This window comes from Coffea arabica, chromosome 2e (assembly GCF_036785885.1).
Source record: "Coffea arabica cultivar ET-39 chromosome 2e, Coffea Arabica ET-39 HiFi, whole genome shotgun sequence".
Classification (NCBI taxonomy): Eukaryota; Viridiplantae; Streptophyta; class Magnoliopsida; order Gentianales; family Rubiaceae; genus Coffea; species Coffea arabica.
Window position 1 is genome coordinate 76,361,340 of NC_092313.1, and position 23,458 is coordinate 76,384,797.

The following is a 23,458-nucleotide window of genomic DNA, read 5'->3' on the forward strand; positions in this document are numbered from 1 at the left end:
TAGAAAAGATCAATAGATTACTGCAACTACCAACTCTCGAGTATTCAAGCATGCAAATGGACTACTGAACCGGGTATGCAGAAGCATCATACAGCTAATTCAAGATTCAATCCAGGGCTTAAAATTGAAAAGTCGTCAAAGTAAGTACTAGTAAAAGAAAACTCCTCAGTTAGATTGGAGGAAAAATACGGGAGTGGGGGGAAACGACGGCATCCTGGACATAGGCATTAGCAGCAGCAGTAGAAGAAGAACTATGAGGCGGCGGCAGCCAGCGTATCTCGCTCATATTGGGCGTTTCAACAAAAGCCATGCTAAACTCTCCTACCTTTTGAACCTGTCCTCGCTTGCCAGCCCTCAGCACAAGGTTGTTGTTCCGGTTGTACGAGAATATCCCATTACGCAAACTCAGAATGTCACCGCCCTCAAATGCATCGCACTCCTCCCCCCACAGCTCAAAGTGCACTGCCGCAGTCTCGTCGGCTACCAGGGCCAAGCATGTCTTCTTTTGCCCTTCTATCGTCGCCTTCCCTTTCTCCAACAAGATGAACCTGGCGTTTATATTGTTCTCCGCTGCTGGTACTATGTCTTTCAGAGATTGCATTCTTGACTGCTAATAATTCTGGCGATGAAAGAAGTTACTCGCTTGACAATTTATAAATATGCCACCAATTCTTGTGACCCAAAAGCTTTTCTTTCCTTCTTTCTTTTTAAAAAAATAAAATAAAATTTTGTAGTACTACATATCAGGAGGACTTCTCTTGAAAGGGTTTCGGTTTCTTTCAGTCAAACTAACAAACACCTCGCATGCCTCAGAAGGATGAGCAGAAGGCGTCGACCTGATTTCTTGCTTCTTATGGTTTATGGGCGCCAGCAGCTTTCTCCTTGTATAAAAAGAGACAAAAATTGGACCAGTGGTCAATACTGGTCATATTTTAATAATGTTAACAAGTTTGCAAAAAAATTTTTTTTTTAAGTTTGACCGGCTGCCCGGCACTCTTTTGCAGAAGTTGTCAACTACCGAGCCTTGTCAGCCTAGTAACAGACAACTTTTTTTTTTTAAAAAAAACAGATTTTTCCACTGCCGGACTCTGTCGGTGTCAGACTGGAAAAAATTTTTTGACTGACACAGCTCGGCAGCCATAGATTTGCAACAGACCCATGTCAGAGCGGTAGATGTCCGAAGTTTGTTTTCCGACCATATTCAGAGTAATTAGCCCCTTGGCAACGAGAGAGCTCGTGAGGAACATTAACAACATTTCGAACATGTTTTTAATAATATGTTTTTGATAACAACGTTTTTTTTAGTACATTCTTAACTCCCATATTTCACATCGTGAAAAAATAATATAATATTTATTTCAAAAATAAATTTTCAAATAATCTTTTATCCAACCAGACTCATTACTTTATACCATTTTAATTAACATGACGTGCGTATATATCTTAGGTACTACTTTCACTAAAACTCTTCTTTTCATAAATTAGAATTATAACTTCAATATATGTGTTACAACTTTTGATGCACGATTAACTAACCTAGAGGACATTGCAACAGTCCTAGAGGACATTGAGGAGCTGAAGAAAGAGTTTCAAGAGTGCAACTTTTCTTTTGTGTATAGAACAGGCAACACGTGTAGCCATACACTAGCTCAAAATGCAATTAAGCTAGTACATGACATAGAATGGAACAATGAGTTTCCGGTATGGCTGATGGACATGGCTCGGAAAGATATGAGGGCAATTGCCCCGTTTTGTAACTGACTCTTGTATTATCAAGTTTAATATATGAAAGTACTAATTCCGTTTGTTGAAAAAAAATTAACTAACCTGAGTGTCTCTAAGTAAGTACGTTGAAGAGGGTACGATATTGTTATGACAATTTCAGGATGTTGTTATTGGAGGTGCTCTTGCTAAATTCCTTATCTAAAATGGGAGGATTAAAAGATGGCTGAAGTTCACATTTTAATGCCACAACAAACATTAAAATAAATTATCACGCTTACCCTTCTCAAATCAAGATTGCATTTGGATTTAAAAGGGGTAATCTTGTCTATTCAAAGAAAGAATTGCTCAGACATTGAAATATGAATAGTGGCAATATTATTTGATTTATACTATTGAGTTACATAGTTATATTATAAGGAATTTTTTTTTTTTAACAAAAAACAAGTGCCCCCATTCTCTAAGACACATAAATTACACCTAATTTATTAACACACACACACACTCACACTTATTATCCCTTAATTTAAATACTTTTTTCGAGTTAATCTCACTCTTATTTAAAAAAATTAACGTTTAAATCCTAAAGAGTGCTCCTTAACCGAAATCATAATCTAATTCAAGAGTTGTAGAGACGAGGAAGCGATGGCATCAAGGCCTGGCCTTGGCCTTGGGCCCTCGGCTATGGTGATTCCAATACGCCATGAAATCATATTTGTCCATATAATTAATGGTGGATTAGAAACTTTAAAAAGTGACACGACGTGCTGACACCATACAGTGATCCTCTCCCTCAATATTGGAAGGTTGATTGGCATGGATTGCAGGAGTAATCCTTTCTTTGAAAAAATTGTTGAATACAACTTAGCGAACTTGGTAGGGCTGTTTGACCCAAAATAAGTCATTTGGATTTTACTCTTAAAAATTATTGGGCCCTGACCCAAGTATTATTTCAGGAGTGAAGATACAGCACAGGTCCGTCAAGTCCCTTTTTTTTTTTTTTTTTTTTTTTAAATTTTCATTTGGAAACTTATATTAAATTTTAATGTGTCTCGCAATGAGAAAAATTCGTTATCACTATATTTGTATATAACAGAAAAAAAAAGCAAAGTTTTTTTTATGTGGTCATTATTCATTATCTTTTGATCAATTAGTGAATCTTGAGAGTTTCTCTCAATATAAAAACTTCATCTCTTCGGAATTCTCTCTCCAAAAGGTTATACTGATTTAAGCATCGAAACTTCTTTTTAAGGATAAAGCTCGGATCATATTCAAGTTGAAGATAGACCATACAACATCAATTTAGGTTGAACTAAATTTTAGCATAAACAAACGCATTTTTTTATACTTCCTTTAATAGAGGAATGGTGGGATTTTAAGAAATGGGAAGGGAAATAGGAGATTTATATCTGAAAATTCGAAACTTTTAATTTCTTATATCTCAACCTTGACCGCTAGACTAAAATCTTCTTAGCAACAAAAGAATCATCATACATTGGTACGCTTTGTTTACTGCAGAGTTACATCGTTATATTTTATTAGTAGTTTGGCACAAAAGTTAGTTTTTTTTTTTTTGGTCAAAAGGCACAAAAGGTAGTTAGTCGACTAGTGTCTAGCTAGTATATTAATGGGTAAATAAACGACTCTTCAGAAAAATCCTTGTGGGGAAGATTATACTATATATGAGAATGCGAGAAAAGCTTCCATCAGAAATGGTTCCATGGTCTAGCGGTTAGGACATTGGACTCTGAATCCAGTAACCCGAGTTCAAATCTCGGTGGAACCTTAAGTTTTTCCCTTGCGCCTCCTCTTTTCCTTAGCGCAGTGCTTCTAATGAATAACGCTTTCTTAGTGCCAAATCGGAAATCCCTAAGCAGCATCGAAAAGCTGTTTCCCTCTTTTGGCGCAATTGATGCATGAAATCTCCAAATGCCCAACCATTAATTTCCCAAACTGACTAACTTTTTTTCTCAATCCAAGCCCGCTTTGAAAGACTTATTAAACATAATTCTCGCTTGGCAAGTGACACCAAAATGGAACAAGAAATCATCCCAACCAGCAAACGCCGGAAAATCGAAGAAACAGTCGTGAACATCCTCAAAAATGCCGACTTGGAAACGGCCACCGAGTACTCCGTCCGGTCAGCCGCAGCCCACCAGCTGTCCACCGACCTCTCTGACTTGGCCCACAAATGTCTCGTCAGACAAGCTCTGGAATCCTTCCTGCTCTCAACAGCTACAACAATGTTGGATGATGTCAACAGCAACAACGCCTGCAAGGTTTCTGTGCCACAAAAGAATAAAGATGACCAAGAATTACCTAGTTGCAGTACTGGGAGAGTTATTTGCAAAGTAAGTTGGATTTGGATATAGCTGCCGGGTTTTCTTTGTTTGTGCATTTTTTCTTTTTCCCATTATTTACTTCAGATTGAATTCTTGCTTTTGGATTGAAGTGTCGAAAATTGACAGCTTGGATGTCATTGGAAAAAGTTCACAGCTTGATTAGTTTTTTGCTGACTGCGGGTTATTCTTATGCTACTATAATATGTCATGTACGGAAGTCTGATTTGTTTTCGAATGCTATCAACAAGCAAGGAGCTGGGAGTTGCTTTACTTGTTATACTTGATTACTAGCTAGATTTTTTTCTATATGTTTTTCCGTTTCTTTTTTGAGTTTTTGCTTGAATCTTATTTGGTTTACTTGTCGATTTTTTCTCTTTTAGGGCACTCAATTTACTTTTCTAATTTCCCAATAATACCAATGCACACGATATATGTATATGTCAACGGAGATAGGATTGAAAAAGAAAAGTCTCAATTTACTGGGCAATGAATTTAAAAGACACTGTGAGTAGATATGCGTGTAAGTCATGGTATGCATTGTAAATTGTGGGTTATCACATGAAACAAGGACGAGAATGCAAGTTCGCCACGAGAACCAGGGTGACAAAATCTGTCATCTGATTTGAAGCCAAAGGATAGTTGGGGAGCAACATACCATCTGCATCTAACTTGTAGCTTTTTATTCTTCAGTTTAAAATGTTTCTTTTCTCATTAACACATATATGTTTTGCACTTAGTTATCAGACAAGAGGAGTGTGGCAGTTCATGATTTTAGAGGGAAATGCTTGGTTTCAATTCGGGATTACCTTGAAAAAGATGGGAAGCAATTATTTTCTGGCAAAGGTAATGTTTTTATTGTCTTCTTACCATCTTTTGACATTAGATATATTTGTCAGAAAAACTATATCAGAGTCTCCGGGGGCATAGATTTAAAATTGAGTTAATCATGGGCGGCCTACACTAGTTTCTAAATCTGTTACATTAACTTTAGAAATTTGCACAAGCAATGATTGATTGTTCTCCTTGACATCTGAGTTGAACATTGGAGGACCAAAGTGGGTTTCAATTCTTTTCCGGTGAAGAATATAACTTACAAGATTCTACAGGCATTATTTAGGTGGAAGCCTTGAGCATTTCAAATTTTTGGAAGGTTTTAGTGACAGTGTTAAGAAAGCTGTGTGTGTGTGTGTGTGTGTGGCATGTGCCTACTGCCTATTGGGGATGGGCATGGCCATGAGTGCAACACTCTGAGTGAGTTTAAACCAATGGTCACTCAGGCTGCGTTTGTAGAAGGTGACACATGCTGAAAGATACCCCTGCATTATATCAATTCTAGCTCTGACTAACACCTGGATGTAAAGCAAGCACTTGTAAGACTCTAGTTGTTTTTTTTTATTTATTTTTTTGAGGCTAGAAAACAATATATAATGGGAAAGCTAAAGCTATCAGTTCAGTCCAAGAAAGAAAGTAGATTGTCTCTCTACTAGACAAATGGTACCCTCTGTTCAAATTCACATAGAGTTTCTTGGCCCGTCTCAACCTAAATATTAGGTTTTTTTATATGCTTCCGCATCTTGGTAGGTATCCTGTTCTTAAGTGTTGCTAACCTTGACAAGTAGTTCTTGGATGGTTTGTTATACTGTATAACCTGAAGGACATAAAAAGCTTCTTGTTATCTGCTAGTCACCCGGGTGATGTCAGGTGGTTTTTTATATTTGCCAAGACAACCTTGTGCAGGTCTTTCCTGGTAGGCAAAAACTTGGGTAGACTCAGTCTACGACCCCACCTGTAGACCGAGTGATAAAAAATGTGCCACATCATCTTCTCGGTTATTCGGCTAATTCCTTAGATTATAGCTGGAAAAAAATTTTGGTGAAATGTTGTTCCGACAAATGCATGTTCTCATACCCACATTTTTTAAAAAAAAAAAAAAAAAAGACAAGGCTACCATGCTTAGTCAGCACGGTAGCCAATAGTTGGCCAATAATTGCAACAACCAGGCCTGCCGTGCAGCCTTAAGTTTTTTTTTTTTTTGTTTAAAGGTAAAGGCTAAGGGTAATCTTCCCATTTGCTAAAGCTTTTGCAAAGGCTTCCCATTTGCTAAATTGGAAAGAATGGGCAACATGTGTTGGGAATCTAGGAGCTGGGAATGGGCAAAAAACCGGGCTAGGCTATTCCTAAAATTTATTTCAACTAACCTAGATCGCCAAACAAACAAACAAATTCTATTTGTCTTGTCATGTCATGCAAGAGTTTAACCTAGTCCCATCACTTACTTTATAGTTTCTCATGTCGTCCAAAAATGCAAGACTTATAATTTCTTTAAGTAGATCTAGAAATCAAATGAAAGATGTGACTGATGGATTTTCTTCCTCTCTTCTCCCAAAATTTTCTGCCCCCAGTTCTTTTGTTAGACTTTTTTTCATTCTGTCTCCTTTCTCATATGATTTTAAGAATGAATTCCAACTTTGAATGGCTTAGCTCTGCATATGTAAGCCTGATTCGAAGGCAAAATTGGTTGATGTTATAAAGACCATAAAAAAAAAGAGTAGTTGGTTCTTTGTATATTTAGTATACTACTTGGTTGGGATGTTTACCATCAGGAGTAAGAATGGAAGGCATGGGAGGGATGCCAGAAGCCTTGAGAGAAGAACTTCTTGATTCAGTCGGTGTTGTTGTGGATCGGGATGGTGGGTAGAGAGATGGGAAAATTTTTGGCTTCTAAGTATTAAATTCGCATTGATAACGTAGCAAATTCTGGGTCACTCGGTCTACGGGTGGGGCCATAGACCAGGTCTACCCAAGTATTTGCCTTCCTGGTAACTTTTTCTTTTCTTTGTCCAACTAAATGCCCTAGCATGGAAGTTCTGCCTCTACAGCTTCCAAACTCATTTTGCATGTCCATTTCTTCTCTTAAGAAATTGTAGCTGGGTTGGAAAAAGTTAAGCATACCTTTACAAGGTGGCACTGACATAGCACATCTCTAACCTGTTTTTCTTAAGTGGTATCAGTGGCACCTGAGATGTTGTATGTCATATTGCACCATGGCTCTTAAGCTGTCAAGCATCTCATTTCTCGTTTCTCTCTTGCACATTTGTTTTGTCAAATGTTTTTTTTCAGTTACGTTCTCTTGCTATTTTTTCTATCCTTCGTACCACAAATTTTGATATGCATTTGCACATGTTAAGTCAAACAGGCTAGGATTATGTTTTCCTATGAATTTTGCAATTGCACTTAGGAGGGTATATAATTTTTGTAATTTGTTAAGGGTATCTCTTCATAATGCTTTCTGTGAAGACAGAGGAGTGGTGCACTATGCTTTGGCTGGGAACTAAAAAGTGGTTAAAAGATACATAATTGCAGACAGTATTTCATCTGAAGCACCTATCTGGATTTGGAAATCTTTGGATTATGGTTTTCTATGATATTTGCTGAGAAACTAAAGCATATTAAATCTTGTAGAAATGATGAATTTTCCTTCAATTGAAGTGCTTTTTTCATAACCGTTACTCCTTTGGCTGGTACTGATAATTAAGTGTACTTTGAATCCAGGAATTAGTTTGACAGGTAGGCAATGGTCATTATTCAGGAGTAGCTTCCCTGCCATAGAGGAAGCGATTGCAAAGATGACATCACAAACAAGGTGGCCTTCCTTTTTTTCATTGAACTTAGCAACAATAACTTTCTTGTCTTTTTATTTTTTTCCTCCCACCCCTCTCCACATGCTTCCCACCCCAACTGCCAGGCCCAGGACTCAAACCCTGAACCTGGCAGCAGGGAGGACTCTAGGAGCCCTCGCCTGGCCCTGAACTTAGCAACGATATTTGTTTTTATTATTGATAATTTTTTTTGGGATTTAAAGTTGTCAATTTGTTTTAAGATCTGCACTGCATTGGAGATAATATTCAATCTTTTTGTGAATGTGTTCTGCTTCCCTGCCCCAAATCAAATTTTTATGTATTATGTCATCCAATGATAAGATTCAATGTCAACAAACATTTGCTTTGTCTATTAATGAGTTTGTGTAATGGAAAAAATTGTAGGTTAGCAGTTGGTGAAAAGCAGTCAGCTGTAGATCTCTTGGTGGGTGACATCACTTCTCAAGATATTTTTCCTGATGATAAAAACAAAATGGAAACAGATATATCAAATTGTGCTGATGCAGTTGATCCTCAAAGAGAAGTTGGAGAAAGAAACAGTGTTGCATTGGGGACAAACAATTGGATGGCCATCCCTAATGGACGACAATCATTACAAACTGAATTGGTTCAAGTAAATTCTTTTGGTGTGATGGACCATCAAAGCCAGGGAGACGGTGAGTGGAAACATGATGGTTTGGATGTAAATCACTCAGTGGCCACTCCCAGCTCTCAAGGACAGACATTGAATCAGAGATACCATCCTCGAGTGGATTCAGCTGCTACATCTGCCTTTGCTCCTGGAGGACACATGCCACAGCATTCGGTTGCCAGTTTCCCTCAAAGTCTTGTTCCGATCATGACCACCCGTTTAGACGGAAAGAATTACCATTGTTGGGCGCATCAGATGGAGTTCTTCCTTAAGCAATTGAAGGTTGCACATGTTCTCAAGGACCCCTGTCCGAGCATTTCTGCAGAATCAATGAGTTTTGAGGAAAAATATCAAGCCAAAGCTGCAGTACAGAAATGGGTTGATGATGAGTACATATGCCGCCACTACATTTTGAACTCCCTATCAGACAATCTCTTCAATCAGTACTCAAAGAAAGGTTGCAGTGCTAAAGAGCTTTGGGAAGAACTTGAATCAGTTTACAACGAGGATTTTGGAACAATAAGGTCCCAGGTCAACAAATATATCCAATTTCAGATGGTTGATGGTGTTTCTGTTTTGGAGCAGACTCACGAACTTCAAAGGATTTTAGCTACTATCATGGCTTCAGGAATCTGGATGGATGAAAATTTTCATGCTAGCGTCATAATCTCAAAACTTCCCCCTTCTTGGAAAGAGTACCGTGCAAAATTGATGCAAGAGGAATTTTTATCGCTCACTGCATTGCTGCATCGTCTGGAGGTCGAAGAGGAGGCGCGTTATCAGCGTAATCAAGAAAGTTTTTCAAGAAATGCTTTCATGGACTGCTCAAAAGTTCAAAACAAGTCTGGTCTGAGGAAAAAAGAGACGAAGAGGCTATGCTACTCGTGTGGTAAGGAGGGGCATATTTCTAAATACTGTCCCGAAAAGAAATTCGAAAGTCATGGACAGAGCAATGGAAAGGAAAATGAAATTATCCCAAATGTTACAGCTGCTAAAGTGGAGGAAAAGTTTCAAGATTAGTTAACTACCAATAAATATACTCAAAGTTTTATGGTAAGCCAATGAAATTCGTTTTGTTCCAATGAGGGAACGAAGCAACCATTAGCCTAAGCACCTAATTTGGGATAGGCTGGGTAACATCCATGCAAGAAATTTTGCCAAAACCCCCTGCATGTGATTGCGGTGTTAGCCTCCTTGATTAGATGAAAAGACAGAAAAGGTAGAGGGTTTCTGGTGGTTTGTGGCATCTTGCCATGGCTTTTTGAAATGAGATTATGCATTGGGTGATAAGAACACTGCAAATCAACCAAGTTTCTTTTGCTTCATGTTTGTCAGGGATTAGTCAATCTGCCGATGACAAGCTTGTTTTGATGTCTCAGTTTGGCATATAACTTGAGGATATCTTCAAATCAGCTTCTAATTTAGAGTTGTAATCTAATGTACTCCCATAAAAATCAAATTCAGTGCCCCATGTCGATTCATATTTGTGTAGACCTACTTGGCCTGTTTGATTTTTAATTCGTTTCATAAAGTTAGGCTCACTTTCCTGGTGTGTTTGTTCCAAATTATAGGCCTATTTCTTTGTTAAAAGAGTAATTAGTTTGTTATTTTACTAAAATACCCATATTTAATGTACATAGTTTTTAGCAAATGCACTACTCCATTAATTAATTATTCTACTTGGAATATTAAACACATCACTAATAACTAGATTTATCATTTTTTAAAGATATAGTAATATATGTCTCTTATTTTGAATGAATGATCTAATCTTAATAAAAGGTATTTGAGAAAAGTATAAACAAAAAATAATTGTTGTAACTACATTAACTAAATTTCTTAATTTGTGTGAAAAAATAAATAGGCCTGTCCTTATGAGACAGAGGGAGTATGTTTTTTTTCTTGAAAATTGCGTAAAGAAAACAATTCAAAAGTGGGCTTTATTTGTTTTCTACTTTTAAGCCATTAGAAGTATTATTGTATAAATCAAAATAGAAATTGAGAAATATAAAACGAGACAAAAAGGCAAAAAAAAAGTTGTATTTTCAATAATTTGCTCAGAACTCTTTTTTTTTTTTTTTTTTTTTTTACACCCTACTTTCTCTCCTCAAACAATCATTCCCAAACAATGATAAATTTGCTTAGCCAACCCTAATCATTAGCTTGCTCATAATTATAGCTACAGCACTATAAATTTTTCTGCATTTTAACGTAATATGGGTTCATTAAAATCCTCTATTTTAAAATGTGCTGCAATTAGATAATCTAAAGCTCCCTGCTCTAATTCTGCGTTTTGTAGATCCCACTCTTTCCTTGCTAAAAATTTGGAAAAAAAAAAAACCAAAAACCAAAACTCTTAATCTAAGAAGGTGTTTGGCAAATGGGTAAGAAGGGGGGAATGAGTACCAAAGTTAGTGACACTCGTATCTATTGCTTGCTTAGTAGATTACTATGATCACCTGTTTGGGTGTGTTTGGATTACTCGTATCTCGTTTGAGTGTGTTTGGATTGTAAGTTAGATTGTCCAAATATATTTGCTTACATCAACATTACAATTTTCAATACACCTTTTTATCTTCCCAATTACCTTTTCATCTCACATACATCACATCACAAAAAGTGCTACAGTAAAAATATCTCAAATAACTTACAATCCAAACACACTCAATAGCAATGGATTTATCAAGATTCCTTTTTGTAAAAACTGGCGTTTGGTACCTGTGGTGGAATGAGAATCAATTTTCATTTTTAATCTTTTTAACCCCTTTTGTTTTTTTTTCCCCCTTTTTTTTATTTTCCTTCCACTTCATCTCTTCGGTTTCTTCTTCATCCACTTCAAGCACTGCCACCCTCACTGATGGCCAATCAAATAACCAATCTTCAACCCCAAAAGGCCAAAATTACATATTAGAAAAATGTAACACTAATGATAAGCTAATATATGGAGTGGAGAAAATTTAATGTGGGCCTGTGATCCCAGATCTTTGTCAATGTATGGCTTTTGACTTTTGACAATTCTGAATTGGATTTTAAACACTCTGAAATTCTGAGAGCAGTACACCTCACGATGATGATCACTGAACATGGCGAGATTCTTTTTTTTTTTCTTTTTTTAAAACAAGAAGTCACGTTCACATGAATATCGAAGGTCGCTCAAAACACGCGTTGACCGACTGATGCCTACCTTTTATTAAAAAAGCCAATCACCAAAAACGATGAGTCTGACCTAACCGCATTCCGAGCACGTGCTGATTAAAGAAGCATTACGAGAAAATATCCTTCATCCCATTAATCACGATTCCGTTTGTTTGTTTTTCAATTTTTAGTTTTATTTGTATTTTTCCTTTTTTATGATTCAAAGGAAAACTTTATGCCTCATGAAGAGAATGGAATGGGATTAATAGTCAAACTAGGAATCTCATTAATGACCTTACCAATTTAAGTGAATCTTGGGATATTTCGTGTGCCAATTGCTAATCGAAACCCCCGTGTTTGGATCGGAGATTATTTTAAAAATTATTTAAAATAAATTGTATGTGATGTATGCTAAATAGTAAATACTTAAGTAGATCTGATTTATATAAATTTACTGGCAAAATTTGAGTACATCATCTCTTTTCAACAACGCTTGAAAATCAATCAGTTAAATGGGGGATTCACTAAATTTCACTGTCCAAACAATTGTTGACTGGAAGGGAGCTCAATGGACACCATCTCACCAACTCAAATATTGAAAATGTGGCAAAACCTATGTCACTAAATCTACAAGATCGGTCTGTTCAAGAAGCCGCCCCCGCTCCCCTAAAAAAAAAAAAAAGATAGTTGCTCCGAAGTTCTGCCATTAAAGCACCGGTGGAAGAGAAGTCTTCTTGACTTCTTGCGGCTGCTGCAGGAGGTTAATGACAATTTTTGCATCTCCTTCGGGAAGTAGTACTAGGGGTAGATCATGATGCAATTCCCATTGCAATTTTCTAGGCCTGTGAAATGAGAACACTGATGAGATTTTTTTTTGCCCTTTAATTCTGTAATTGAAGCCAAGTAACAGAAAGCTAAAAGAAAGAATAGAGATTAGGGTTGTGAACAAGTCAAATTGAATCAAATTTTAAAATTCGAATCTTTGGGCTCAAACTTGAATATTATACTCGTTTAAAACTTAATTTTGATACAAGAGCTCAAAATTTCATTTAATTTTTTTAAAATTTTAGTGTCATTTTATCAATAAAAAAAATATGTATATAATTTGATATAATAAAATAATAAATGTACAATTTTGTGTAAAATATCAATAGATATTTAAATAAAAAAAATAAAAAGATTATTCGAGCCTTAAAATATGTCAATAGTAAATGTATATAAGATTAACAAGTCAAATATATGTGAACTTGAATTCAATTCAATATTCTAATTGAACCTTAATTGTTGTTTAAATTTGAGCTCCGACTCGTTGAAAATAAAACTCGAATCGAGGCCAAAATATGCGTTACATGCTGCAATGTTTTACAGGTGCCAGGGTGGGGTTTAGCTCGTTTAAGCCTTGGAGTTAGGGGTATAAATGAGTCCAATCAATCAAACATCCTAATGTTCAAGCTCATTTGATTATTTTAATGCGTTTAAAATTTTGTTTAAATTTAATTTATTTATTTTATTAAACCGAACTTGAACGAACTTTTATCGAATCTCAAACGAATTCTAGTATTGATTTAAATATTAAATAGTTTGATTCATCTTTTAATCCCTACTTGAAAAAGTAGGGGTTGGTTTTCCATTTGCGAGAATCCGGAAAATATTTCCAACTCAAGGTCAATGAATGAAGGCGTGCTCGCGACCGACCTGCTAAAAGAAAGTTTGTTGGGGATTGGTTTTCTTTCCATTCAATTTCTAGGTGGTCCTCGAGTTGAACGTGGTTGATGCTACCATACGTATGTGCATGTTTAACACACACAAATGCTAGGTTAAATGGAATTAGACCAATGACCACATGATGATTCTCTAAGTCTACTTTACCAAAAAAAAAAAAAAACAATAATGTATGGATAGATGCTCATTTCATATTATCTTTCCCCATCAATTAGTTGTGTATTATCATTGCTGAACAGGGCCCGCGAGAGGATAGCATTTTGTGGACGTATATTTTATACCATTAGGCTTTTTTCACAACTACTGGATCATGCTTCGGCCTTTTTCTAGTTTGTCTTTGCCAAGAAGCACATGCATGCCCCTCACAGTGTCGGTCCGTCTAATACACACTCCCCTTTTCTTTTCTTTTTTTGGTTTTATTAAATGGAGGTTGGTCTCTATTTGCCCTCTTTTAAGTCCTCCACCTCCATTTCCTTCCTCTTCCTTTGGTGTTTGGACCAAATGAACGTAATAGTAACCGACTTTCTCAATAAAAGAAGAAAAATTATATATTCGAGTGTCACTGTCCAGGGTTCGAGTCCCGCTGTTAACGTATTCAGTGTGGAGTGGGACTTTCTCTCCCGGGCCGCAGGGGATTAGTCGGGCTCCGTAAGAATTGATCCGAACACCTCTGTGTCGACAAAAAAAAAAAAAAAAAAAGAGTGTCACCGTCGATAAATTTATACTAATAATAAATTTGGGCACATGCTTTCTCTATAACGATGAAAATCGAACGCACCCAGACTCTTTTAAAAAGAAAAACAAGAAACAGAAAAATAGAAAAAGCAGTGGGAGGCCTTTGCTGCATAGAAGCGATTGCACTGAAAACTCGAATGCACGTACAAGTGTTGAAAATTAGAGTGGAGACAGAGAAGTATGGCCAGAAAAGCTAAAAGGTACTCTACTAGAATGCAAAAGAAAAGCAAATAGGAAAAAGACGACTAGGCCTTTGCTGTAGTAAATATTACTATTATTATCCAATTTTCGGTCACATGTTTTTATCCACTGCCACACCTTTTCTCCTTAAACGCATCAAAAATGGAGACGCAGACAAGGGATGTCGTATTTGATTGACCACATTCACACGCAGCTGGCGCGGGTGAAACTTGAAAACTGAAACCGGTGGTTGAGCGTTACGCAGGACGCCATTCCACACTGCATCATCACCAATCACGATCACAATCACAATCACTGCTCCAAATGGCCAAATTTTCCATCCTTTTCAATTATTATTATTGAATACTCCATCCAATTCACGCGAATTCCACTCTGCGGTACTGCTGCTCCTAGCATTATTAAGTACTACTACTACTAACCTAACACAGTTCACACGCATTTTCCACGGGCTTCTTCTTTATGTACCCCTCAGGCTCAGCATCCCCATCCCATTTTATAGACACATCTACTTCACTTCCTACACCCACTTTCAATCTCATTCATACTTTTCCTCTTACATCTTCTTGAAACTGAGCCAGTGAATTACTACTGCACTCTCTTGATCTAGTAAAATTTATGTACTTACTAGCCCTCAATACAAAACCTCTTTATGAAACTGAGCAGTGAATTACTATTGCATTCCCTTGATCTAGTAAAGTTTGTGTACTGTTAATACAAAACCTCTTTATGAAACTGAGCAATGAATTACTACTGCACTCCCTTGGTCTAGTAAAGTTTGTGTACTTACTAGCCCTCAATACAAAACCTCTTTAGACTCTCTCTCTCTCCGGTAGTCTATAATAGATAGGTTATACAATTGTCGTCTCGATAAAAAAAATAATAATAATTACTACTGCTCAGTAATTAGATCCTTTTTTTTTCTCTCTTGGGGCCGGAGGGAGAGAAGAGGGGGGGGGGGGTTGAGTCAAAAGTTTAACCACTTATCTACCGTGCAGAATCGGTTCTGTTACTTTTTTGTGTGCTTTACCATCTTTTTGCCTTCCGCACAGTCAGTCACAGTGCGGCAGGGCGTTCGTTCGTTCATTCTGGAACCGACAAAGATACCTCAAATTTACCTAAACAAGGAGAAACAATAATAATGTGGAAATGGACCCTTTCCGATCTCACGTCCATTCAGCAATCTGGGCTATACTCATTACTTTACCACTACCAGCCTACCGCCAAGCAAATGTGCAACCAAGAAAAACACAGAATAATCTCTCTTTCAGGTTTGAACCACGTCAGCTCCATTTTCCATACCCCCCAGCTCTACCACTCCAGTATATACATAGATGACAAGTTTAGATAAAGTTGTACAGCATTTCACCTGCGTAACCAAACCAACAGGCCCCATTCCCATTTTTACCCAAAAGAGGAGAAGAAAAGAGCAGTTTCATCCTCAAAGCAGTGGTCCTCCCATTTTAATCGGAGGAGGAGATGCCACTCCAAAATTGGGTGGGTAGAAAAAAAACCGTAAGAGGAAACAAAATCAAGGAGAACCGGCTCGCTGTTTATGAATTTCGTTTTCCTCACCTACCTCCTCCTGCTTCTTCAGAAACAAAAAGCACTGCTGAGCTAATGAAATAACTAGCGCATCACTGCAGTCATTTGCACAGTTAAATCGAATATTAAAGAAGATGAACCATATATAATCCAATTGAAAAACAACTAATTTATAGGACCAATACATTCTAGAACATAATTCATCTTGTAAATTCACTTATCACAGACGATGTATACTATAAACAAACACACAAAAACGAAAATAATATCCTACACAGTTAAAAGCTAAATTATTTCTCTATTTCTAGCTTGAACTGCTTGCTGTATACCAAAATCTCTGCAGAAGCTTTTCAAAAGGGTGCTCACTACATTTTATACCTAATGACTATGTCAAATGTGATGCTATCATTTACCCAACTGATCACAATGCCTGCAAGGAGGTCGATTCGCAGCTGCGCGAAATTGCTGCTATCAACTTGTCCTTTGTCAACTGCTCTGATCCTTGAGGCTTCACAACAAATGTGTGAAACACTTTGTCATTCCCTGCTGCTAGCTTAGACTCGATGACATTAACCCCCGCTTCTTTCAATCCGTGGATGACTCTGGATGCAGGATGGGTGTCCAAAGGGCAGCTCACCTTCACAATGACTTTATCATGGGCACCTTGAATGTCAATCTCAGGAACTAGGCTTTGAACGTCAGAGCTTGGGCTAGCTTCTGAAGGCAATGCATCTCTGGAGGCACTACCGAATTTGTCCCTCTCTGATTCCATGTCCTTGAGCTTCTTTTGTAGCTCTGTTATGTAAGCAATGGCATCTCCCAATAGGGAAGCTTTGTCCATTTTGGAAATATTAGGCACAACGGCTCGTAATGCATAGAACCGTTGATTCAGCTTTTCTCGCCGCTGCCTCTCTGCCTCTACATGATTAAGGGGCTCTTCTCTACCATTGGCAGGCTTTCGGCCTCGCTTCCTAGGCCTCTTTTCATCGCCTAGAACTGAAACGTCTTCCTTACATGAGGCCTCAACATCTGAGTGTTCAGAGTCCACACAAAGAGGCCTCGAAATTACAGGCCTGGAGGTTGCTCCAGTGAAGTCAATTTGCATCTGTGTTGGTTTCTGATGCTGAAAGTTGCCAAGCCGAAATTCATCACCGGAGCCATTAACAAGTCCTTGTAACTTGCTTGTTTGTGTCTGAGGACTGTAAAGTTCTGCGCCATTCCCTGGCTTTACGTGACTGAAAGTCGTCCACGTTGCACCGTGAATACCATTTCGAGGGCTTGGAAACGCAATTCTGTTTCCATTAGGATAACCATCCCAGTGCTCTTCATTTGGCTTCCTAATAGCAAGTTTTTCCCGAGATTGGGGATTACCTGGGTTCAAATCTTGCCCGAATATCTTAGGAATCCCATCTGGCCGCTCTCCAATGCCCAAATTCGGACAAGGCGCATTACCATCTTTCTTGTCAGCTCCCATAACCGCAGCTGCTGCTTGTTTGGCCCTGATGAAAGACGAAAACGACGAGAAAGAAGATCTTACTGATTGCATGAGCTCCAGACTTTCCGGGATTGATCTAACTGAGCCTAATTCAACTACTCCGACATCAGTTGGAATCAAAACTAAAGTCTGCATCCCAGCAGACTTTGCAAGGAATGACCTCACACAATAATCTGCAGAAGACTTGAGTGCATCTGATACCCACAAATGCTTCCCAGATCCAAAGGACTTCCCCGGACCACCTTCTCCTCGCGGGAAGGAGAAATACATGGAGGCAAGGAAGAACATTTCAGTATCAGTAACCCTATCCAATCCAAAAGCATAACTATCCTCGTCACTTCCCCCAAAGCAAGTGTGCAGTTTCTGAAGAACTCTTTTTCTCATCCTCTGTTGAGTCTCGTCCTCGAGGCGAAGATTAAGGATTCGGGTAACTTCGGACTCCTCCCCTTCCCTAGGCTCTCTACAACACCCATCTCCCCATCCTAGGACCAAGTCACCGGACTTGGACCGGGAAATTTGCCAGAAAATCGCATAATTCCAACTAAAATTCGAGGAGTTGGGATGTTCCACGAGATCTGAAAGCTTATTCTGTAAATTCTCATCATTCCCCATTGCCATCAATGAACCTTCAGCAGAAAGGGAGCTCGAGAACAGGTAATCAAAAGCCTTAGTCCCCAAAACAGCCGCCACCACAGTTTTATCTTCATCATTCCAAATCAATCCCCCCATACCGACCTCAAATTTCATCTCCAATTTTAACCACCCCTCCTACCAGAAAAGACTCCAAATTTCAATACCCAAACGACTAAAAAAGAAAAAAAGAGGGGGGGGGGGGGGGAGATAGAGAGAGAGAGGAGAAAGAAGGAGAAAAACCAAGAAAAACAGCCAAATACTGGAAAAAATGAAAAATAGAAGAATCTTCTCAACAGGCACGTTGAAATTCAAAGCATTCAACAGCTGAAAAATCCAATTCAAGACAAATTCATATTAGCTTTTATTACCTTAATGCCGGAATTGGCCATAGCTTGAGTTTCAGATCTCGAAAGCTCGGCTTTTTTTTAAGCATACTAGCTAAAATCAAGAAAACCCCACAATATTTACCACTGCCTAAGGCTAAAATATATGCATGCTTACAGATAGGGGGAAAAAAAAAGCACTGGTAGATGATAAGGAAAAATGGATACACACCAGAAGTAGAGAAACCCAACTCTGCTTCTGCAGTGAAGATTTATCCAGGAAAGTGAGATTGAGAACTCAAGTGGAGGAATTTTATAAAAAAGAAATACAAAAACTCGCTCCCTTTTCCGGAAAACAAACGACCACCTGTTTCACAAGCCAAAGCCAGAAGCTCTCTATTCTACCAATAATAAATACCACTTCTCCTACTAAAATAGCTGGGCAGTACAAAAGAACGGTTTTTTTTTCTTTTCTTTTTCTGGGATTGGGGGAAAGGGGGGGGGGGGGGGGGGGGGGGGGTTGGGGTGGGGGGATTCTGGGATTGGAGTGAAGATGTAATTTTTCTGGAGAATCGTTTGTCTAAATCTCAACTGTATTGGTCCGACGTGTGTCTTAGCCGCTACTGCAAAGCTAGTCGAGAGTTCTGATTAGGGGTTGAAAAGTTAACCGTGGTTAGGTTGAAAATGAAAGGAGTTTGACATTATCGAGGGGTTTTAAAAAATAAAAATAAAATATAGAAAAGCATGAGGTTTGGGTCCTCTTTTGGATTTGCTTCTTTATTATTTAATAATAAGAAAGAAAGATAGATAGATGTGAATATAAATAAATCTGAAGAACGCGGAATCGTACAGCTTCCAAGTACCCTAATGGCACGGATGATTTTTTCCTAAAATAATTAATTCCGTTTTCGACGTTTCACATATATACTTTGAGCGTATTTAATGTTTATTTTCTAAAAACGAAGGATGTGATGACATTAAAACAAACTACTCGCTCGTCCTTCATCATCTGATTCGCATTATCAAGTCTAATGTGGTGAAACTCATCATTCACCGTTGTTATTAGCTGATTGCAAAAGTTACGGTGCGTGTTTCGTCAACCTGACTACTCAATCTAATCCTTTCTTTCTTATAACCGCGCTTTTAGAAAAGATAAAAGATATGATAAGAATATGCTCGTTCAATGCCAAGCGAGAAAAGAAAAGCAATAATGCATTTTTCCTTATTTTGCAACTAGCTTTCTCTTTTTTTTTCTGTAATCCACAAGATTAGAATGCTCCCCCCCCACAGCAACCCCGAAAATATATACTTTTAAAAAAAAAAGTAAAAATCAAATCAAAAAATTGCCACTCCATGGATTTATTTAATTAATCTGGATTAACTCCCTGCTACGGGGTTAACTTAACTCTCAATGCGGCAGAGCGAATAAAATTGAGCTATTATGTGTTTGGATAGGACATTATTTGAAATATTATATTTAGAATAATTACTATATAGTATTTTTTGCGATGTGATGTATTGAAAATTGTAATGGTGATATAAATAAATAAATTTGGCCAAATAATCCTCCGTTCAAACACATTAATCATGATGTTAGGTCACAAGTTTCCTTCCAAGTCTACTTTGCACATGACGATGTTAGGTAAGAAGCAAGTCAAACTCTCATGAAATTTATAATTTCCAATGCTTTTAAACTTTTTTTTTTTTTTGTGTATCTGCAAGATTGATTTGACTGACTTAAGATTCAATAATTCTAGTTTCTTCACGTTGAATTGAAGGGGAAAATTTTGTGTATGCTAATAAGTTATTTATAAATTCCCTTCCCTTTGTCGGTCTAATTTTTGAGAATTTAATGATTATGCGGCTGAGAGTGGAAGTTGGCGTTTGATGTTGCGGTACCGACGGATAAAAAAACACGGTAGTGTGTGCACCCCCGAGGGGAAAAAAAAGAAAAAAGAAAATGGTGTGACGCACAAGACGACGTACGTAGTTCAGCTAAGTTATGCCACACGCTAAACACGTTAGCACAGTGCAAAAAGGTAATCTAAAATTAGCGGAAAAAGGGGGGGGCTAATAAATGGCGCGTCACGTGCTTCTTACACCACAGCTACATATTTGTTTCACGTGTGATTCACGAGCCTTCCGCTACTTTTCCGGTTCACGGAACACAGCCATTAGGCATTAGCCAGCCCTCCTTCTGCCTCCTGCCTCTGCTACGTTTCTTTGACTCAAATACCTTTTCACTGTGCTCCTCCTATAAAGTTTTGGATTCCAATCGCCTTGCTTTTACATAGCCCCTTTTTTTATCAATTTTTTTCTTTAAAATTTTTAGATGGGGAGACAGAAAAGGGCACTAAAGGGGCATTTAGTAAGATTAAAATTTAAGCGCTGAGATATAAATTTGCTGACTCTCATGAAATCATAAATGTTTGATTGATAATTAATGGAATTTGAATACTGAAATAAAAATATTATAATCAACCTTGTTTGGATTGTGATTTTTCACAAAAAAAATAATTACATTTTCTGTAAATGCATTTCCTAATTACTTTTTTATCTCACATATATATCAAATTGTTACAGAGCATTTTTTTACAAAAACTCCCAAAAATAGCGATCAAAAGATCTTTACTTTTATATTAACTATGCTTTTTTAAATATTGATAAACTACTATTATGGAAAATGTTTTTAAGTGTGTGCTAGGAGACAAATTATTGAAAATATTTTTATTTAATATTGATAAACTACAGATATGAAAATGCGTTTATGTGATAAAACCGTGTTTAGCGTTTTATAAGAGAGAAATTATGTTTGAAAGCGTGTGTTAGGGAAAAATCGTGTGTCTATACGAGAAAGAGAGAGAATATATATATATATATATTTAGCGTGTACTTGTGAAAGTGTCCGTGTTTATAGTCTTTGCAAGAGAGAAAGCATGCGTGTCTAAAAGTATGAATTTATTAACATTTAATAAGTTAAGTGACATAATTTTCATTTGTGAGCAAATTAAATACTAGTTCTTTATGTCTCAAGAGATAGCATAAATTTGTTATCATAAAAACTTTTTTTCTTTTATGCTATCATACAAATTTAATAGTATAAGTACTTAATTCATTGATTTTACGTATTTAACGCACTTATCAAACAAGAACGTCTTCAATAACTGTGTCTTCGTCTGGATTAACTGTTTTTTGAGGTATTTTTGAAAAATTTTACCGTAGCAGTATATATGAAAAATTTTTACTATGAAAATTTTTTGAATTTTTTGATATATTGTATGGATAAGATGTTTTTTGAGTCATTGTGTATTACTGTAACACTAGTGGGAATACCCGTGCCACGCACGGTGCTGACATTATTGAAAAAAATAAAAATAAAAGGGTGAGTAAATAAAGGTGAAAAAATTGTAGCAACAAAATTAAAATGTAATATCTGTTTAACAATAACTTGAAATATGATAGAATGTGTATATCATTCAAGAACTGTCTTTTTTCGGAAGATGGATCCTGAAAAAATAATAAAAATTTATATTAAAAAAGGAATGATATATTTCTACAAATGAATATAATTGAATGTTGTTAAAATGAAATACTTACAAATACTAAGCATTCGATTTGATAATCTTGTTTGAAGGTGCGAACACTCTTTACACCAATCCACTTTTAGTACAAAAGTCAAAATTGGTGATTTAATTAACTCTGTTGAATTTTGTGGAGTGCGTACTACAAATGAAAATGCACGATCTTTGTACGAATTAATTCGTTGGCTGAACAACCTATCACCATTTTCTTGATAATTAAGAACGTACGAAATTAGTGTATTTTTTTACATAGTTTATGAATAATACTATAAAAAATAAATATTTTATTAAGAAATTCTACTTTCCTTTGTAATTCTCTGAGATAAAAATCATCACAACCAAATACGAATCGTGCATGTCTGTCTTGTAGATTAAGATGCATGTTACCACTGGAATCTCTGATTTGTATGTTAACATTGTACCTGTTTGACAAATAAAATATTATATACAATACAGAAAAACATATTGAAATTAAATATACATGAAATTAATTACTCAATAACAGTGTCAACAATTAAAAAATGTCGTTGAAATATACACACTATTTTTGAAAAATGACCTTCACATAGTTGTCCACAATTTTTGCATAGCTCGTAGAACATATTTTCTATGTTAATGCTCTGAATGTAAGCAAGTATTCGAAAATATTTAACCTAATAAGAATGAAAGAAGATATAGGTTATGATTATAAATTAAAAAAATTCATTCAGTAATTAATTAAAATTGAGTAAGCTTACCGTAGGCATGATTGTATATTCAGATATCCATACTCTCTTTAAATTTACTATCAACAGTGCTTGTGGTGTTGTGAAATTGCTTGATCTTAGCCACGTAACTAACTTGCGAGCACATGTATTATTTTCAAACTTGCAATTTTTTGAAATACATGTCGATAAAAGTACGAAACAATATTAATAGTTTGGTATAGTGTTACTGAGGAACTCACCAATTGAAAGAGAAAGACAACACCTAACCAACCAAAAAGAGTAAAGAAAGATTCACCAACACTAAGAGACCAGAACGACACCACACAGACTCTTTAGGAATGGAAGTGATTGACATGGGAGCTCCTCTAAGTGTTCCGCTAGGAGGAGCAACTCTGGGACGAATTTTCAACGTGCTTGGAGAACCTGTTGATAATTTAGGTGCAGGTATCGAGTAAAATCTAAATTGTGATTAATATACAATTTGCCAGCTCCAATTGTACACAGTGATAGTCCTGCATAGTATGGTTATGTTCGCTCAAAAGTTATTCAAATTATATAGAATATAACTAAAAGCAATTGATTTACCTCTGAAATTTCGTACGCAAATACCACATGCTATTAAAATATTATTTTTTGTAGCAGATTGATATAACCGTTCACCATCATCATTAGCAAATTTATCCCACAATATGAATCGAGCTACTGTCAAACTGTGTTAACAAAATTTTGATAAGTGCAAATCTAAATTCTCTAAAAATAAAAAGTTTTAAAGATGTCGAGATTTGTTAACTAACATTTTGTCAACCAATAGTATCTCCTGACCAATTTTGTTATTAGTAGATATCTGATAGTATGGACCAACAGATACAACTAAGCCAATTACATCTGTAATAAATAAAAAATTTTAATTAATAGCAATTGATTTGCAGAAATATAATAAAAATGATATTAATTGTGAGGACGTACCTATCAATTGCAGATCATTATCCATGTACTGTTCTATATGTCTCAATTTGACCAAATTGAACTT

General features: G+C 36.6%; 3 protein-coding genes and 1 non-coding gene across 8 annotated transcripts; 2 read left to right on the top strand and 2 right to left on the bottom strand.

Moving 5' to 3' along the window:
* Window positions 1-876, bottom strand: LOC113733318 (uncharacterized). The gene has a single exon (XM_027259647.2). The coding sequence runs from the start codon at window positions 599-601 to the stop codon at window positions 170-172; it is 432 nt and encodes a 143-aa protein (XP_027115448.1). The 5' UTR covers window positions 602-876; the 3' UTR covers window positions 1-169.
* A 2,560-nt stretch (window positions 877-3,436) lies between these two features.
* TRNAQ-CUG (transfer RNA glutamine (anticodon CUG)) lies at window positions 3,437-3,508 on the top strand. Its single transcript has one exon. It is a non-coding gene; the product is annotated as a tRNA-Gln (tRNA).
* LOC113733320 (uncharacterized) lies at window positions 3,452-9,895 on the top strand. The gene is made up of 4 exons (XM_027259648.2): window positions 3,452-4,073; window positions 4,802-4,907; window positions 7,617-7,707; window positions 8,108-9,895. Exons 1-4 carry the CDS (start codon window positions 3,756-3,758, stop codon window positions 9,372-9,374), a joined length of 1,782 nt encoding a protein of 593 aa, XP_027115449.1. The 5' UTR covers window positions 3,452-3,755; the 3' UTR covers window positions 9,375-9,895.
* Window positions 9,896-15,814: 5,919 nt separating this feature from the next.
* Window positions 15,815-18,635, bottom strand: LOC113733321 (transcription factor MTB1). 5 transcript variants are annotated; one of them, XM_072081277.1, is made up of 2 exons: window positions 18,373-18,635; window positions 15,815-17,949 (listed from the first exon to the last, which is right to left on the bottom strand). In XM_072081277.1, exon 2 carries the CDS (start codon window positions 17,929-17,931, stop codon window positions 16,111-16,113), a length of 1,821 nt encoding a protein of 606 aa, XP_071937378.1. In that variant the 5' UTR covers window positions 17,932-17,949; window positions 18,373-18,635; the 3' UTR covers window positions 15,815-16,110. The 5 variants fall into 5 exon arrangements, with proteins under 5 accessions (XP_071937378.1, XP_027115452.1, XP_027115451.1 ...); XM_027259651.2 differs by having other exon boundaries at window positions 15,815-17,952; XM_027259650.2 differs by having other exon boundaries at window positions 15,815-18,141.
* Window positions 18,636-23,458: the final 4,823 nt, after the last annotated feature.

Excerpts from the sequence above, each read along its gene's own strand:
- LOC113733318 (XM_027259647.2), bottom strand. The coding sequence starts at position 601 with ATGCAATCTCTGAAAGACATAGTACCAGCAGCGGAGAACAATATAAAC.
- LOC113733320 (XM_027259648.2), top strand. The coding sequence starts at position 3,756 with ATGGAACAAGAAATCATCCCAACCAGCAAACGCCGGAAAATCGAAGAA. Across the intron at positions 4,074-4,801 it reads CTGGGAGAGTTATTTGCAAA|TTATCAGACAAGAGGAGTGT; the intron begins GTAAGTTGGATT and ends TTTTGCACTTAG. Across the intron at positions 4,908-7,616 it reads GCAATTATTTTCTGGCAAAG|GAATTAGTTTGACAGGTAGG; the intron begins GTAATGTTTTTA and ends CTTTGAATCCAG.
- LOC113733321 (XM_027259649.2), bottom strand. The coding sequence starts at position 18,206 with ATGGCCAATTCCGGCATTAAG. Across the intron at positions 17,953-18,185 it reads TGGCCAATTCCGGCATTAAG|GAGGGGTGGTTAAAATTGGA; the intron begins GTAATAAAAGCT and ends CTTTTCTGGTAG.